Raw genomic sequence first — 18392 nt, 5'->3', positions numbered from 1 at the left:
ATTCGAAAAGCCTGTCTTTCTTGTCTTTAGACAACCTCTACCATCATTCTGCGATCCTGATAACTCGCGAGTAAAAATCACAGGATTTTATAACCAAAGCTGGTAGCACATTAGTATATGCTTAATCGGAATCCCACAATCTATCATCTTTATCTCAGAGCTCCACCATCATTCTATCCTCCTAATAATTTTCGGGCGAAAGTAACAGGAGCTGATAATCAACTTGATAAACTCCATTTGTCTATTCTTATCGCGCAATATATACTCCTCTTTGTCTAAAAGCTCCACCGTCATTCTATATTCCTAATAATATTCGGGCTAAAGTAACAAGAGTCAATAACCAAAGTTGGTAACGAGTTCCTATCCTTCTCACATATCTTTTATCCTAGTCGTTAGATAAAATTTGAATCTCCATCGTTGTTCTGTGCTCCTAATAAAAAGAGCTGATTTTCGCTCAGAACATTCTGACTCTATTGCGGTGGGATAAGGTAGAGTAAGAAAATTACCGACAAATTAGGCGAAAATAATTCTGGCTGAGGAGGCTACTGAGGAGATTCTCGTCGGTGAGAAGGCAAATTGTCACGGAACCATATTGATCATCATGAATTGTTACAGTCTGTACCGAGCAGATATTTCAGACGATGTTGGTTTCAATATTAAAAGCAAAACTTAAGGACAAAAATTCCTAGAAATATATATTATTGAAGCATAATTTTAGGAAAATCAACAATTCCCATTTCAAATTTTATACGAGGCACCTCAATTTGTAATTTCAAAATATTTCATAAACGAGAATTATTATCTTACACCTTTTTATACATAAATGTTCCAAGGATCGATCTGTGAGAACAGAAGTATGTTGAAAAGACTTTACTGTAAATAATTAAATGGCAAGGTGGTCAAGGGAGTGCTTGTCCACATCGTTGGCAAAAGGAATTATTATAAACATTAATTAGCTAGAATCAATAAATGTCTCATAGTATTATTTTGAATAAATTAATGCGTGCGAATGTTCATGGTTTAAAAGTTATTCTGTATCTCGAGTTTTATTGCCTATTTTTACGAAAAAATTAGATGGCAAGGTGTTCAAAGGAGTGTTCGTTAACATCATTAGCAAAAGGAATTGTTATAAACATTAAACAGCCAGATATAATAAATTTATCTGTGAATTGTATCGAATAAATTAATGCGTGCGAATGTTATGGTTTAAAAGTTATTACGTATCACGAAAACTATTAGCCACTTTGACTAAAAAATTAGGTGGTCAGATAGCCAAGGGATTGCTTGTGGACATCGCTGTCAAATAGAATTGTTATAAACATTAACCAGCTGGAAATAATAAATTTTTCAATAATTGTCACGGCGATCGACATCGATCGATATTCGGCAGAGTGGGGGGCGCCGCTCGAGCTCGGCTGAGTGGGGGACGCCGCTCGAGCTCGGCGGCTCGGCGAGAGCTCTCCGTCAGTCAGTCAGTCGGGGCGGGGGGGCCGGCGTGAGCGGACGTGCTGCGGGACCAGGAGCGCCAGGAGAACCGGAGGGACCAGAGGTGGACCAGAGGTGAACCAGAGGTGGACTAGAGGTCATCTACAGTTACCCTGGCCTACCTTTAACTGTCAATTCAAGGAACAACGGTAAGTTTGATTACTAATATTTTTCAAAACTTCTTTTGTCTTTTTAAACTCGTCCTTCATACTTTTGAAATTTTTATCGAGACTTTCAATGATGACTATTGAGTCCTCTTCAAATTTATCAATTTTATTCTTTATAAAAATTACATTTTGAGCGTCCCACTCGTATGCAGGATTACATTTGCTCTCATGAACTGGTTCTCTGGTTGTATTCGCACTCATGTGCAGAATTATGATTGGTCTTCTGACTGTTGAATTAAATTTCCAATTGTTTGCATCGGAACTTTCACAAGTCCCGCTTCGAAACATTTTCATATCTTGTCTGAAATTGGTATTCCTCCGATCGGAGGTCCCCCAGGGGCTCACTCACGGATGGTGCCGTGAGCTGGTTAGATTCGCACTCGTGTGCGGGGTTTGTTTGACTCTCGTGAGCTGGTTAGATTCGCACTCGTGTGCAGGGTTATGTATTGTTATGTCTAACTATATTATTAGTCTGTTTCAGCTAGAATACACCAAGAAGCAGTCATACCAAGAAGAAGACATACCAAGAAGAGGACACACCAAGAAGAGGACACACCAAGAAGAGGACACACCAAGAAGAGGACGTACCACGAAGTTGTAGTTTTATTCGCCGAGGGAGGTCCCCCAGGGGCTCACTCACGGCCGCATCCGTGAGTGAGTACGGGGAGTCGCGTCCCCGGGGTACCCGAATCGCCGATAGGCCGCACCCGAGTAAGTCGAGTAATTATTGTCTTAAATTCACGTTACTCGTTTTCTTGATTCCGACACAGCCTTCTGCTGTGTCGGACCTTGCTTGTATGTACCAGACCGATTGGAGCCGGTATTCGGCATCGATACATTGAGAGGGGTGGTTCATTGAGACCTGTTCACTCGTATTGCCATTCTCTCTGTTCGTAATCCTACCCACGTTACCTCAATGCTTTGCGTTGTCTGGTGGCAGGTAGTTGGCAGAGAAATTCTCTGTTCGTCATCCTACCCACGTCATCTCAATGCATTGCGTTGCCTGGTGGCAGGTAGTTGGCAGAGAGATGGTGTTACGTTTGAACACTTCTCACTGTCCATTCCTCTTGGTGAGGACACGTCAGGTATCGGCTCTGACCGGAGCTGCACTGCAAGCATTGTACGCGCCGCGTCACCTTCGAACCAGAGCCTTCTGCTCTGGTTCGCTCTTATTTTTTACTTTGAAAGAATCAGAGCCTTCTGCCTGATTCGCCTTCGATCCCCCCGTGGATCGGAGACTTCTTCTCCGATTCACACCTTTTGCCCCGCAATAATTACTCGACATACTTGCGTAATTTAGTATAAGTTTGTCGTTGTAAGAAAGGGAGCCAGAAGGAATATTGCATTCGTTCTGACTCCCTTTCGGGTCTCTTGTGCAGCAACCTCCTCGTGGTGAGACCTGGGCAATCGGTATTATCCTTTATTTGTAAGAACTTCTAGTGTCTTATGAATAAAGGATAATATCGAGCTAATAGCTGCATACTTCGAATTTGCGTTGATATTGTATACTAGAATGTAACACATGCTACATGTAAGAAACAACTGAGAACAAAATATATTATTTAAGGTGCTATCACTAATTACTAATTACTATTTAGTAGACTGCGGATCTTTAAGCAAAATAAAAATTGTCTGCGTCGATTCCAAGAAATAGAAATTTCTTCCCTCAATGATTTTATTAGAGGAGAAATCATGTATATTGACATCTACAAAGTTCCGCAGTCTACCAATTAGTAATTAGAAAATGTTTGAATCGAACACATATGGGTGACAATTTTGTGACATTTATTTTGCTTGGCTTGTACATAATATACAGCATACGGAATGAAGATTAAACATACAAACAACCATACACGGCAAATTCCTCTGGTACTGTGAAAAATACGCATTATTCTTTCACATCGAATGATCTCTAGTTCGAAACACGTCTTTCTTCATTATATCCTTCGACTTCTATATCAGGATCAAATATAATTCGCGTAGAGATCGTTGTCTTTCGTTATATTACAGATATGACGTTACAGAGATATGTTAATTAACGAATCTACAGTTGTCCATGTGTGAACGACAGAAATCAAGTTGCCTTACTAAAACACAGTCACGAAATAATATTACTTGATCCCGGTAAAAAAGTGAATTAATCAGTCCCGCTATTCTATAGCATTACAGCTGTACACAGTACACTCATAGCACTGATTGTGAGAATAACATTATAGCGACGAGAGCGCGGAGAAACATAATCTCAAAAATCGTGTTCAGTCGGATGTTCGCAGTCTTACTGCGAACTATGTAGTGTGATAAGATCCGTAGAATAATTTGTACGCGATTTACAATGAGTATTAACATCAGGTCTCGGAATATCATACGTCGAACTAACGCTAAACATCGAAAAACACGTTTTTCGTCGTACGATGTCTATTTCGGGCATGCACGAATTCTTATCAACGATCATCAATTCCGAACGATAGGAAGAGATAATCAACCTTCATCCTTGCGTTCTATCGATCCTTCGTCCGTTACCTCGCGAACCGAATCCACATGATTTACGTCCACCTCGATCACGAATATTGACGCGGGTGGTGTTTCTTCGACGCGATCGATTTCCGCCGGAAGTAGCGGCACCATCGGCTTGTAGGTCTGAAGCTCCATCGAGGACACACAAGATGGTGTTCTCAACAAACTCGAGTCGAACCGATTGTTCACGTAATTGTCGCTCTCGCTCTGATGATCTTCGTTGCTGTTTTGACTTGTGTTACCGTTGCTGCAGCCATCCGCCTCCTGTTTGTCGCTCTGCGACGAACTCGATCCATTTTCCTCGTTCGCTTCATTTTCGCGAATCGACGCATTCTTCGACAGAGCTGGTAGTTTCGATCTGACGTCGCTCACCTGAATATGTGAAACACGCATTATTATGCATCGATAAGATAAGACATATACATTTCCAATAAACAGTGGGAACTGATAATAAATAGCCACACTGTCTGCCGGAGCTGGACAAAGCTGTCGAGTACCGATAGCCGCGGGATCATTAAAGATAGATCGAGTTTAACGACACTACTATAACAATTTTTACCTTGGACCATTTAGCATGTCCCAGATAGCACGAACGCGTCTTAAAGACGTGTTCCGTAGGTCCATAAATGTTAATTAAATTAAAAGAAGGGAAGAGTAAAAATAGATTTCGATAGAAACGAGTTTAAAGTTAAACCTAGCTTCATCAGGAGAACGCATGTGGTATTGACATTAAAAAAGTGTAATAAAAATAACAATTGCAATTAAAATCACTATAAAAATAATAAAAATTTGAAGTTGAAATTGAAGTTGAAATTATAAAGAATTGAAATTGATATTAAAATTGAAGTTGAAATGGAAATTGAAATGAAAGTTGAAAGTTGAAATTGAAGTTGAAATTGTAGCAAAACACTACTTAACTCCAATTCTATGTATAACTCCAAACTCTACTTGCAACCAGCATTCATAGCTAAGTTTAAATGGCAGCCAACCTGGTGCAGGAAGCTGGAACGATGATTCCTCGCAGAAGACAACCCAGCCTGCCTCTGCAACTGCCTCTGCAAACCGACCAAAGATCCTCGTTCATGGATCACGCTGACTACGCTGGACTTGACATCGCTGTGAGGGAAAAGAAGCTTCCACATGAAATTCTTCAGCGCCGCCCGGAAGTCCTTTAAGTGATAAGCGTAGAGCAACGGGTTCCCAGCCGAGTTCAAATGCGACAGGATGATGCAGAAGTTCATCAGGATGTCGTTCACTTTACAGCGAGGACAGAAAGCCATCACGCAGTTGATGGTGTAGAGGGGGAACCAGCAAATGATGAAGAAGATCACGATCCGCGAGAGATTTTGCGTAGCCTTCACCTCACGTTTACGAGCCGCACCGAGAAGCCGCAGCATTGGGCCCGCCGACGTTTGGTTTCCGATTCGACGACCAGGATTCATTGTTACTATTTGCTGTAACTGTTTATGTATTATTATTCGACCAACACACACGAGCTGTAATTCTTAACGAAAAAAATCTTTAATTCGTTCATCCTCATACGTCCTGGACATGCTGCTGTCGGAAATTGTTATGAAATGTGAGCAAAAATTACAAACATGAAAACAACTTAATTTTTCAAGTGGAGAAACTGTTTCACATGAACTCCATAATGTTTACTGCTTTTATCAGTTGAATCGGAACATGTATCTACAGAGTGTCTCAAAATTTCTTCAACGTCCGAAAATGGGAGGTTCCTGAGATCATTTGGAGCAACATTTTCCTTTGCAAAAATGGCGTCCGCGGCTTTGTTAAGGAGTTATTAACGAAAAACACGGATCAACCAACACGCGTCTAGAGACGAGACATTAAAAACGTTTGTTATGTCATAGAAAATCAAGGAGATATTTATGTGGCTGCATGTGGGTGGACATCCTGTATATCATCGTGTGCAAAAATGATTTAGCAAACTTTCGTGGACCGTCCTCCACACGTTTCTTCACCGTAGCAGCGTGAAAGTCTGATTAATACACGTGATCAATAACAGGAGCGCTAAGTTTCCAGTAAGTTATGCAGCCGCCATTAGGGTCATTAATTTCGATCGGAAGGTCGTCTGAACGAAAGAAGTTCGAGTGAAGAAAAATGGGGCTCAGGGTATACATATTGCTACTCGAATTATACGAATAACGAGGAACTCCATTTATGAGAACTATCGGTGGAAGTGGAGGACGGGTTCGCAAACGTGTATCGCATCTTTATTAATTCGTCGCCATGTTTACGGACTGTCAACGTGTATATTTACGGAAAATTGTCTGACCTGTTTCACGACCACTCTGTATATATGGGCGTAGAAGGCTGCAATTAATAGCGCTGGGAAGATGATCGTGGCGAAGTAGAGGAACACTAGGTAATTGTAATCCATCACCTCGGTGAAGATGCATTTCTCGTTCGATTTCTTGCCGGTGTTCCAGCCTAACAGCGGCAGAAAACCGACCAATGTCCCGGCGATCCAGCACACGCAAATTATACCTGTAATCATTGCAGATAAAGGTATCGTTACTTTACGATTAGCCATTTTCTACGTTCAAGGTCGGTCGAACAAAAATCTATTAAACGAGACCCAATACTGAATACGCTTCAATAAACTCACATAAAAATACTTTATTTGTAGACGGTTGAATTTGATCTTGAAAAGAGCGAAATTGATTTGCAAGGGGTGAGTTTCACTGCTAAAAGGGGCTGAATTTGGATCGCAAAACTGTATAGTCCCCCGTTAGAAAACGGCAGTGCACATGGCCCTTTAAAACACGAACACGAAATTGAAGTTTGAGTACAAACGTATTTGATAAAAAACCGATTATGTACAGAGGATCCTGTGTAGCAAAAAGTAGTAGGGCGGAAAGTCGGTCAACGGTATCGATGATAGCAGCGCACGTGAACATTATCGATCACAGAGCAGGGTAATAAACGCACCTTTTTCGTTCGCCAGGGAGATGGTATCAGTCAGCCTAGTCGTAATTAAAATCACTCGAGCCATAAACAGGCGAAATGCTTGAATTAATCACGACCATCCGGTTAGCGATATGAGGAACGTCTAATCGGTCGATTAATCCTTCCACGAACTGTCTTCAATTTATAACAGTGACGGGATAACACAGAGGCCATTTTTTCGAATGAACATTTGCGTCGCGTCACGTCGTTCGTTCATTACTAAGCATTTCACTCGGGAAAGGGTTTGCTTAACAGGTTTTAGAAAATAAAGAATACATGTATTTACTGTTACTTTTGCCTCGGCAAAATTCGTATTGAAAAATTGTTCAGACAACTCGGTCTTTGAAAAATTAATTATATTCGAGTGGAGATAAAAATGTCGGATGATCGAGCATAAAAGTTCGTGCTCGATTTGAAAATAAAATGCAATGGTTAAATTTTAAAGGATTTTCACCATTCTTTTTTACAATTGTCGGAAAAGAAATTATTGCATTATTATTTGTTTCTTTTATCTATGAAAATCGGACACGAACTTCTACAATCGTCTGATAGTTCTGTTCGCGAATCTGCTGAGATTTTGTTACTTGAATATTCTGAATTCAGAGGTACGTATGGAGATGTAACGATGCGATTTCCATCAATGGTGGATAGAGGTAGGGGAAGTCCTATGGGAAATCGAAGGAATGGTCGTAGGGGTAGATGCGTTTCAGGTATCCTGACATTTTTGAAGTTCCCTTGGCAATTAAGTTGTGTCCCAATAGCATTCTAACTAGACTGTGAATTATTTTGCAATAGAAATGTCTTAGAAATCGACGCAATCCAATTAAGATTGTTGCTTAGTAATTCCGAAAGCAAGCTCGGCGACAGTATCGATCAAAGGCGGTTCTCGTCAGCGAGGAGCGAAACACGAAGTCGAAGCAAGTAGTATGAGTCAATCGTATCGTGGACTAGCTAAAAATTCGCGGAATCGCCCGGTGCATAGATGTCACCATGGTCGTTGCACAATCCACCGAACCAATTGTAATAACGTTTCCCAGAAGAACTGTGCGCGTAGCCGTTTAATTAAACAGAGACGAAACAACGTTCACGGGCAAATTATAATTTGCAGAATTGTTTACCCAGGGGGGGTCTGTTACATGTATCACCGTACGTGGACGTTTTCCATTGAAATCGTCTGATCTGTTTATTATTCTGTTCCAATAACGATAGGAACACCACACGGGGCTTAACCTTTGTTTAACAATTTTGTACGTGGAGACTTTTATTTTCAAGAATTAGCAAGACGGCAATGTAGCATTGCGTGTTCCGGCTGCTTTGACAATGAACGCACGCGATAATGATGAATGACTGTCACGTCTCAGAACGCAGGACACGGGATTTCGCGCTACGTCGTGTCTGATTAGACAACATTGTGCTGATGCGACCTCCCACGTGGTATTGTTGCAGGCTCTAAGTCTCTTGTTTGGTGCAATATTAGAAATATTACAGTGAAACGAATTAATATTCGGACGCTCTAAAATAGACGATAAATTTTTTCATACTTTACTATACGATTTAAACTTTTTTGGGAAGCCAGAGCTGTTAGTTTACCACGGGATGTGAAAAGAAATTTTTTCAAAACTTGCAATTGATCGGAATTGTAGAAGAAATACTAACATACAACTTCTTCATGTGGACCTATATTGAAAATTTACAAAATACGTTTTGTAAATCTGTGTCAATGAAACATATTCTGAAAATTTAATTTTAATTAATAACTCGACTGCGAATGTTTATGCAAAATAAAAAATGTCTGCATTGATTCCAAGACACAGAAGCTGAAGAAAAATTTGTTTCTTCTTTTAATTATTTCATTAACTCGGGATTAATACGTTGATGTTCTTAAATTTTTAAAATATACATACCAATTTTTGTTATAAATGCATAAAGATCCGCAGTCTAGTAATAACAAATGGAAGCAATGCCATTTCTACACGAAAAACGAAATTATACTTTCCGAACAACTTAATAACAATAGTTTAACGAAGAAGGTACATGTCAGTAGTACAAACAACACGGCAGTGATTTTAAATGCGACTGAATCGATGTAGAATCACGGTAAGCAATTGCGGTGGCAACAGGTGGTAGTTGTTCTCGGTAAATAAGACGTTCCGCGGCACGTTTCGCGAAATTGATCCGGAATAGGACTTTGCTAATTTCGTTTCAGTCTACTCGAGACGTCTTTCCTTAATTATATTTTGTTTGAGCTTTTTAATATTGTGACTGATATAAAAAGCTGTTATATTATTGTCAAACACATTAAGAAACAAGATAAATTTCAATTCAGGTAGAAGATATTTGATTTTGCATAAAGATCCGCTGTCTAGTTAGAAGCTATCACTTTCAAAACTATATCGCGACCCTAAATCTCTCTCTCATCCCAGGGAAATTATTAATATGAGTAATCTTGTCAAAACGCGTCACTTTCTCACAGATATTGATAAAAATTAAATATGTTATAAATCTCGACATTCTGAACATCTTCTTCCTTTACAACTAATAGGCGGTCTCTTTTAGTTTTTTCTTTTTTTAGATATTTACAAAAAACTGTTCGTTCGATTACAACTAATTCCACCATAAACGAATTGTTTGTACCACCCCGGCCTGCGAGAATAACAGAATCTAGATAATCTGGATTTGGAAACTTCGAAGGGTTCTTACTTTGTTGCAAGAAAAATTTGTTCGATATGTTAATCTGGGAAAATTGACTTTTGCCCAAAAGAAAAGGAGTATCGCCCTTAAAACTAAGATTTTCCGCTCGAGCGTGATGCAGACGATAAACAAGCGTGTCCGATTACGGGTACGACAGTCACACACGGATCACTGAATCACATCCCTTACCTATGGCAGTTTTAGTGCGTACGGTGCGCGAGTATCCCATGGGATGTAGTATCGCCCAGTAACGATCTACGGACACCGCCACCAGACAGAAGATGCTGATGGTGCAGAGAACGATCAGGACAGAGACGGTGAACAGGCAAGCATGGAGATTGGTGGGCAACCCTATGCTGGCTAGGATGGCGAAGGGTATGGCGAACAGACCGACCAATAAATCTGCCGTGGCCAACGATATAATATAGTAGTTGGTCCGTCGACGTAGTTTCCTCTCCTTGCTGAAGACGATGATGACCAAACCGTTGCCAAAGATCGCGCACACCGCCACCAGAATCTCGCACACGGTGTACGGTAAATTCAGCTCGGAGCTGGTGGGCGCGGTGACAGTGGTCAGAGTAGTAAAATCGTCGGCCAACTCGGTGGCGTTTGATGGAAATTCCATCACGACGCAAGCTGATGCCCGGTTCTCTCTGTCATCTATGTACCTATCTCCTCCCCTCTTAATTAATTTACCGAAAGTCTGCTCTGATCGCGTTGTTCGGCCAGCTTGATCCGACGTCTCCGTATGTACCTTGACAAACGAGCGTTCGCGCACGATATCGGGGTAATTGCCATCGTCCTCATTGATAATCGATGCTCATTTGTTTTCCCCGGGCTAATTGGAACAACTATCCGGCGGGTGTCGCGTGACGAACGCTTTCCTCGCCGTTCTTTTTAATGGATACCCTTAATCTTCGTCGAGCGGAGCGTCCGTGACGTCGAACGGGCCGCGTGTCACGCGAGACTGATGCCACAATTTTTAATAGATCATCCGTGGTCAACGGCGAACGCTCGAGTCGCGTGTCCACGGAATGCCGACTTCCGTTTACTCGTTTCCGGGTAGCAGAGCCGCTGGTAGCTTCCGGTAGACGGGGCACGTTTCACGGTGATCGATCTTCTTCTATGAGACAAGCGTTCGGCATTTGCCGATTCGTATGGGCCCCGGTGCGTGCTCTACTTTCGATACGATCGTCCTAGCTCTATTCAACGACGCACATTAATCCGGATAAGTAGAAGCGTCACCATTCGTAGATGAAATTCACAGGACCATCGTCTTCAAGAATATTATAGCGCACATTAATCATTGAACTGCACACGAGGTGTATTTATTGCGCGCCGAGAAGCCAAAGATTTGGTTGCCCGCCAAGAGCCACACTTCCCGAGAATGATACAAGACTCTATATCTAGCTGGATCATAAAATCTACACAGATCATAAATCTCTACGATCCGAGGAATAAGACGCTGGTTTCGATACCAACACTAGATCACAATAGTCCACTCTACCAGCGCAATCGACACCGATCTGCGAGGACTTTCGCCGACACCTCCGCTCCTCCGCGAGAACGATTAAAGTCAATGGGCTAGGTGTATCGTCACTTCACCAATCATACGAATCCTCTGGAACGTCTCGGCGCGACTCTATGTACACCAGGAAATCTCGGCGAAGGTCAGCTTTTGTGGGCTAGTCAGCGCGAGAGCGTCTCGTCCCGTTATGTCTTCCATAAATGTAATAAGCCTCGTTGAAAGATGTCGCGCGCCTTTTAACAGCTCTAGGACGAGGCCTCAAGCAATCTGCCGCGGATTTCGTCGCACAATGGGCCAACGGACCGCTGGTCGCGGACGAATGACAGTGAAAACGACGCCGCGGTCATTGTGTCGGCGTTTCGAGTCCGGCCACGTTTCGGCCGCGTAGTTGCGGAGCTTATTACGAACTTCCTCGAGCTTGCGGCGCATGTTCATCCGAGGGTGAGCTGGTGTAAGCGTCACGCGTGCCTCCGTTTCAAGGGTATTAGGGTCACAACCCGCGCTCCTCTATCATAAATCGCCGAGCTGATCCTCGCGAGATCGACGAGTCTCGCAAGCCGCTCTCAGCGGCTTTTCAATTATCCTCATTCTCCCGACAACTCGCGCCTCGTTCGAATGATTCAACGATCCTCCGAGTCTCACCGCACAATTCGATTAGCCTCCGGTCCTCTCGCACTTCTGGTTCCTTTCTTATTCATTAATCAAGGATTACTGATTATTTAGTAATCAGTAGCCACGATTAATAATTGGGTTTTATATTAATCATAATTTTCAATCATCAATCGGATTACATTTTGCCCAACTCTGCTGGAAGAGAACGACGCTCTCCAGATTGCAATCGATCGTCGTTCGTCTCCCGAAAATCGCACACTTGTTGATGGACTCCTCTTTGTTCCTGAATTCTCCTGAATTCTAGAAAAGGTTCAATCGGCGCGTTGCTTTGACATCCAAGTCTTCTTCCTTTGACAGTCTTCGAGATTTCCTTCGGCCTACATTAAAATTCATAGCTGCTCGAGCTACGGAGATCTCTCTCAACTTTTTCTTCCCTTCACAATCGACGATCGAGGATTTTCGCCGGCCTCGCGTAAACCGATTAAGACTTTAATTTCACGGATCCAGCGTCGCTGCCAGTTCGAAAAGGAGGATCAGCGAGGACCACTTCGATCGCGGTTGCGTCGCAACGTAACTTCCAAGTTTGCGACCGTCCCGCGACTGACTGACTGAGAGTGAATACGAAGCAGCTGACGGGAGGAAGATTAGCTGAACACCCGCGCGAGCTGCTCCGGGTTTCGCTCGGGAACTTTTGCCGAGGCGTTCCACGTGAGGTGTTCTCACAGCGAAACAATGGCGACCGGTCTTCGCAACTAGTTGAAGTATTGAAAAAGTACTTAAAAAGCGATCGAACAATCTGTTCCTGCTTCTCGTTCAAGTATAAGACGATCACAGTTAGAACAGACGATCAGAATTTAGATATTTCTTCGCCTCGTGCGTTAGAAACTCGAATTGCTTTTCTTTCTATCGCGAGCCATTAAAAATCGTGAAAGCTAGGTTCAGCGTTGAAGGTCGAGAGGGGGAGATATAAAAGTCGTCATAAATAATAACGTTTTAACATCACGCGTGCTGGGTACTCTATTCTAAGCTTCTGCGTCCATCTTTATTTATAGAGGCTTCGCGTATCACGCCCTCAACATAATTATAACCGAATATCTTTACTGCAAAAAAGATTAATCTCTAAACCGCTCCCGCGATGATTGACAACAATGTTTCTACTACAAGGGGCTACCGTTTATTTGTTTTTAAAGAGGTGTTTCTCTTCTAGCTTTTACCAATAAGCAATCAACGTGCACACTGGTTCCTCCCTCGCTAATCAACGTCAATCAAGCTCGCGACGCGTTGCGTTTCCGGGACCAGTCACGGATCGGTCGACGATCGACGTTGATACCTTCCGGCGTCGCTTTTCGGAAAATCCTGCTGTTATTAAACGTCGCGATTCGAACTGTGCACCGTGGACAGAAACGCGTCCGACTTCTCAACCCCGTGGCGCGTAACTGAGTTCCTCTTCGTGACAACACGGGGGACACGGCGACGGTGGAGGTGGAATGGAAGCGGATTATAGATTATAGTGGCGATGGATGAGGACACGGAAGAAGAATTCGTCTAGACCCGCTAATATGTTCGATCGATCGGCTAATTCGAATAATTGCGCCGCACGGCGCGGCGGAATGCCCGTTTTGTGGAGAAAAATTACACGCCTTAAACACTCTAAGTGATAAAATGTTTCAAATAAAAGCTGTAAGGTATAGGGAAGAGTATGCGATGATTAGACAGCGGATCTTTATGCATTTATAGGAAAATTGAGTAGATGAAATTCGAAACTGTTAGAAAATTTTACAAATTGAAGATTGAATTGTCGATATATGATTTCTCCTCTGTCAAAATCATTAAGGGAAGAAATAACATTCAATTTATGTTCTATTTCTTGCAATCGATCCAGACAATTTTTATTTTGCATAAAGATCCGCAGTCTAGTGATGTCTGTGAAAGTCACTTTTAAAGTTTCATACGCATATTTTTGATTACGTGTTCTCATAGGCGAGATTAAGTCATTTTCAAAACACTACAGAAACATTATTTTTGCACAAATCGTTGTCAATTGCAAATGATCTTCAAGAATTGCGCGATGTATCTCGAACGCTACCATATTCTACCGAATATCCTTTGGATGTCTTAAGTTATACCTGCAAAATGACCGAATTACTTTGTATTCGAATAACGGTTGTAGCTCTGAGAATTTTATTAACACTCCCTCTGTCTCTGTAGCTAGTGGGAAAAGAAGTTTTTCAAATTAAAATTAACAGAACACTACTTAAGAAGTTCGATAAGCCGAACAAAAAATTAGAAATCTGTCATTCATTTCTATTGAATCTACATTGGCCGCCACTCTAGACTACGCATCCCTAATTAACGAATTTGCTGAAGTTAAAGTTAGAAGGGTAAAACTGTAGTATGTAGATTGTTGTAGTTGATATAATTATTTTAAAGTACTTTATATTTTCAGAATTAGAATGGTATTCGTACATTTCGTACAGTTGTCTGTTTCAATAATCATTTAAGGGGCGACATTTCGAAGACTTGCATCATACTGAACAGAACACAAAGTATTACAACGAGTTTGGTACCCTCCAATGACTTTATTCGAGGATCGTGAGACGGCTTGTGTAACTTTACGTCCTTACAGAAATAGTTAGAAACTATGGACTGTTCTTTGTTTAGATCCGCGTTCCTTTGAATTAATAATGGCAGTATCTGTAATTGGAGGAACGTACAGTGTCTGAGAATTTAATAAGCCGCCGAGACGCGGCACGTTCACGCGCGTGAAATACTCCAAGTTCACCTATTGCGGGAGTAAGTAGTAGAAATTAGTTTAGAGTCCTCCTTCTTCGACGAAATTAAGACTTCCTTTCCGCTGGCAACTTCGCGTGGCATTTCCCGACACTGAAAGTTTCGATCTCGTCGATATATAAGAAACTTTGTTTGCTGGCAGAACCAATTCTGAGCTTTTCAATTCCTTCTTCTCGCTGTACGTAAGTACGTATATGATGTACGAAAATGATCGAATGCTTGTGCAGTACAGTTTCACTGAAATTTCATACCTGTGCCAATTTATTGTTCATTTTGTTACACATAATAATGAAGAAGCTTACTCGTTTTCCGAAGAAGATGTTTTCCTATTAGGTGCAAAGTAGAAAGTACCTAATCGTCCTGCGTGCATGTGGCTGCCACATGGCCCACCTATAAAAATAAGGAACATTATTTTTTCCTTGGTTTATTTATACCCGTTCCAAATATGTCGGAAGATACGTACATCAATATTATTCAACGGTATCAATTGTTTCGTTGGAGATTCGCTAGTCGTTATTACAATATTTCTGATTCGTTATTCGCAGCTCCTGATCACAGAAATCGTTGAAACACCGCATCGTCTATTTACCAGATCGCTTCGCAAACAAACAGGTGTTTGTTATCCTCTCTTCGACGTCTAGCCTCGATCGAATTACTATCAAGGTGAACCAGAGACAAGCGACTTCGCACATTTTTCGTTCTCCCTTTCGCGGAAACTGGAGATATCTTGTGCTCGCATTGATCATAATTCTTCAAGTGGAAAATCGTATTTGATATAATGTACTTCTTCTTTTTCTATTTCATCGATTATAGGTTTTGCACTCCAATTTCACTCTTTTGTAAATTTAATTTGTTTGTTGCTTATTTAATTACTGAGTTGTCCACTCTTTTTCGGATGGGACAAGCCTCTGTGAAATTCATTGAGAAGGTTTCGTACAACAAGACGAATCAACAGACCATAAGAACAACACAAAATCTGTATTTGTTTGTCACATTGAATTTTGATTGTACATAGCAATTAATTTTACGGATAAAAAATTTACGAAATAATTGATTGTCTACCGTTTGAAAGTTGTACTATTTAATAATAACTATTACAAATTTCCTTCCTCAATAACTGTTGTGGGCGATCGAAATAAATTTATCTCATCGATAATTGTTATGAGTGATCAAAATGAATTTCTCTCAACGATAACATTTACCACTACGATTCTAGTCGATGAAATACTTGTTATCCTATGACTTTTTTTCTTCTTGGTTATAACAGTTATGGTCCCTGGTTGAAATTGATTTGCAAAAGCATGAATTTGGAGTGCAAAACCTGTACTGTCACGATACCGCAGGAGCTCCGATACAACGACAAACAAGAGGAGCGCAGCGGTGCGAAAATTACGCGGCGCAATAAAATTATCGATGTAGTTTAATTGTCTGGTCAGTCTCAAGCGTGTCTTCGACCCTCGCCTGTTATTATATCGTTCTAATAGCAGGCAATTACGTAATTAGCCTGATACGCGGCGGGAGCCATTGGCTTCCATGAACTTCGCGATCGTGCGTTAAGGAGAAAGGGGGGGAGAGGGCTAATTGAAATACATAATTCGGATTTTAATACACATTTCTTCGGCATATAATATAGCCTAGTTCAATCTAATTGAACGTGCGCATTCTCGGATGGTGTACCGTGTGCGCGAACAATGTAGTAAGTGGAGGAAAGTAATCTAGATGAAATTAAAATAGTTGAAAGGGGTTCAAGGATGTTCCAAGGTCAATCCTATTTGTTTCATTTCTCATTACGCTTCGCGTTATTTGATTAAACACGAAGTTTCCATGACCTTGTCCGTTATAATTTGCGTTTCGAAATATCGATGGCGCCCACTCGATTTGCCTAGGAGAACTACCGGATGACATCGATGTATTTTAGGGCACAGCTATCAGACTCGAAAACACAGCTCGTAAACAAGGTACAAGATGAGAACAACCCTGAAATGTATTAAGTTGTTCTAGATTCTAGAACGTCTCGTGCGTCCTAAATTCTATTAAAAAATTCATTTCGACAGGCAAAACACCGAGGTCTATCCGCAATCATTTGAAACATGTTAACAATCCACTTAACTCTTTTCCATTAGCACTAGACTGCCGGATTTTATGCTTTTATCACAAGAATGGGCACGTACAATTTAAAGCAGTGGACGAATTAAGAAGATTTAAGAACATCGTTGCATTCATTTCAGCTTAATATAACAATGGAAAGAATAAAGAAAGTTTCTATTTTGCTCCCATATCCTGCAATCAATGCAAACATTTTTTATTTTGCATAAAAATGCGCAGTCTGATTATCACGCCATTAACAGATTGCTACTGTGTTCTTTTATAACAAAAACGCATAAATAAGATGCAGAGTAGTAAAAACACCACGAAAAATTGAAAAATTATTATATATTATACAATTTAAAAGGTGCACAAATACTTTGTACACTAACTCTGTATGTTACTTTCAACATATTGAGACTATGAAAAAAAAGAAATACATTTTACAATAAAAATTATTATACATTCGCGATCTATTACAGCAGTGAAATGAATCGGGCTAATTTGATAATTTCAAGATACAGACCTAAACACAGATTTTTTAACAATGAGCTGTCGGAGATCATTTGCGAATAATCGGCGGGGGAGAAATGGTGGCGGCGATCGCGTGTTAAGTCTTCGCGGATAATAACAGCGCGCCTGATAGACATTGATTATAAGCGACGCGTGTCCACCGGCTTAAAAAGACACTTCGTCGGCAAAGGAGCTCTTAACGAATAGTGAACGGGTCCTATTCGAGGTAATTCGAACGTGATTATTGTTCATAACTGGCGTACAACTGGTCATTTGTGGAGGCATAAAAGGACGCCTAACCGCAGCGCAGAGCTGAATGCATGATAGAGGTGGGCCACTCGAGAATGCAAGATGTGTGCAAGTTGCAGGGTTCCGAGTCGAAAACGGGTCATGCTCGTGTTACATGGAACATGGAACACGCAACACCCGTCGACCATCGCATTAAACATTTAATGACTTAATGCGACTAATGTGATTGGAAATACGAATGGTCTTAGAAACAGTGGCGCAGTCAAAAACGCTGTTAAATTTTTTGTGTAGAATGTTATATCATATCATGTCGAACAATTAATAAAAAGCGTCGTGTATAATTATTATTGTATAACTATATGTGTGTTAGCGGTTAACAGTGCCACGATCAGCTTGTTGTAGCAGACTTTATTAAGGTAATAGTTAGCTCAGCGTGGTATACATGTATCCTTATAGTCTCCCTGGGAAACATAAAAAGCACTGTGGAGTCCGGTGGCAAGATCTAATTAAAAAGGTCCTTTTTTTCATAGGGCGTATGCACGGTGTATAGTTCGCTGGAATGATTTACTTTTGTTCAACGATATGTAAACGTTAGAAGCCGATATGAACCAGGAGAAAAATTGTAATTACATATATCATCTGTTTCACCTTTTTGCCGATTCCTCATTCGCGAAGCGAACCCGCTTCAGTTCGATATCAATTTCCTCACAATATCGGCGTTAACGAACCGTCGCGTCGTACATAATGGTTATCTATGTCCTTCGGGATTGACAAAGATGATCGGTTAT

The 18392-nt window shown here is 41.2% G+C and overlaps 1 protein-coding gene across 3 annotated transcripts; it reads right to left on the bottom strand.

The window, feature by feature from the left end:
* Positions 1–2025: 2025 nt before the first annotated feature.
* On the bottom strand, positions 2026–13404 carry LOC143213818 (adenosine receptor A2b). Of its 3 annotated transcripts, XM_076434129.1 has the most exons (5): positions 13182–13404; positions 10017–12719; positions 6463–6674; positions 5156–5626; positions 2026–4538 (listed from the first exon to the last, which is right to left on the bottom strand). In XM_076434129.1, the coding sequence occupies exons 2-5, from the start codon at positions 10450–10452 to the stop codon at positions 4131–4133; spliced, it is 1527 nt and encodes a 508-aa protein (XP_076290244.1). In that variant the 5' UTR covers positions 10453–12719; positions 13182–13404; the 3' UTR covers positions 2026–4130. The 3 variants fall into 3 exon arrangements, with proteins under 3 accessions (XP_076290244.1, XP_076290235.1, XP_076290246.1); XM_076434120.1 differs by having other exon boundaries at positions 10017–13404; XM_076434131.1 differs by having other exon boundaries at positions 5156–5620; positions 10017–13404.
* Between the last annotated feature and the right edge of the window lie 4988 nt (positions 13405–18392).

This window comes from Lasioglossum baleicum, chromosome 1 (genome assembly GCF_051020765.1).
Source record: "Lasioglossum baleicum chromosome 1, iyLasBale1, whole genome shotgun sequence".
NCBI lineage: Eukaryota > Metazoa > Arthropoda > Insecta > Hymenoptera > Halictidae > Lasioglossum > Lasioglossum baleicum.
Note: the sequence above shows the minus strand (reverse complement) of the source record. Positions and strands in the feature narration are given on the sequence as shown.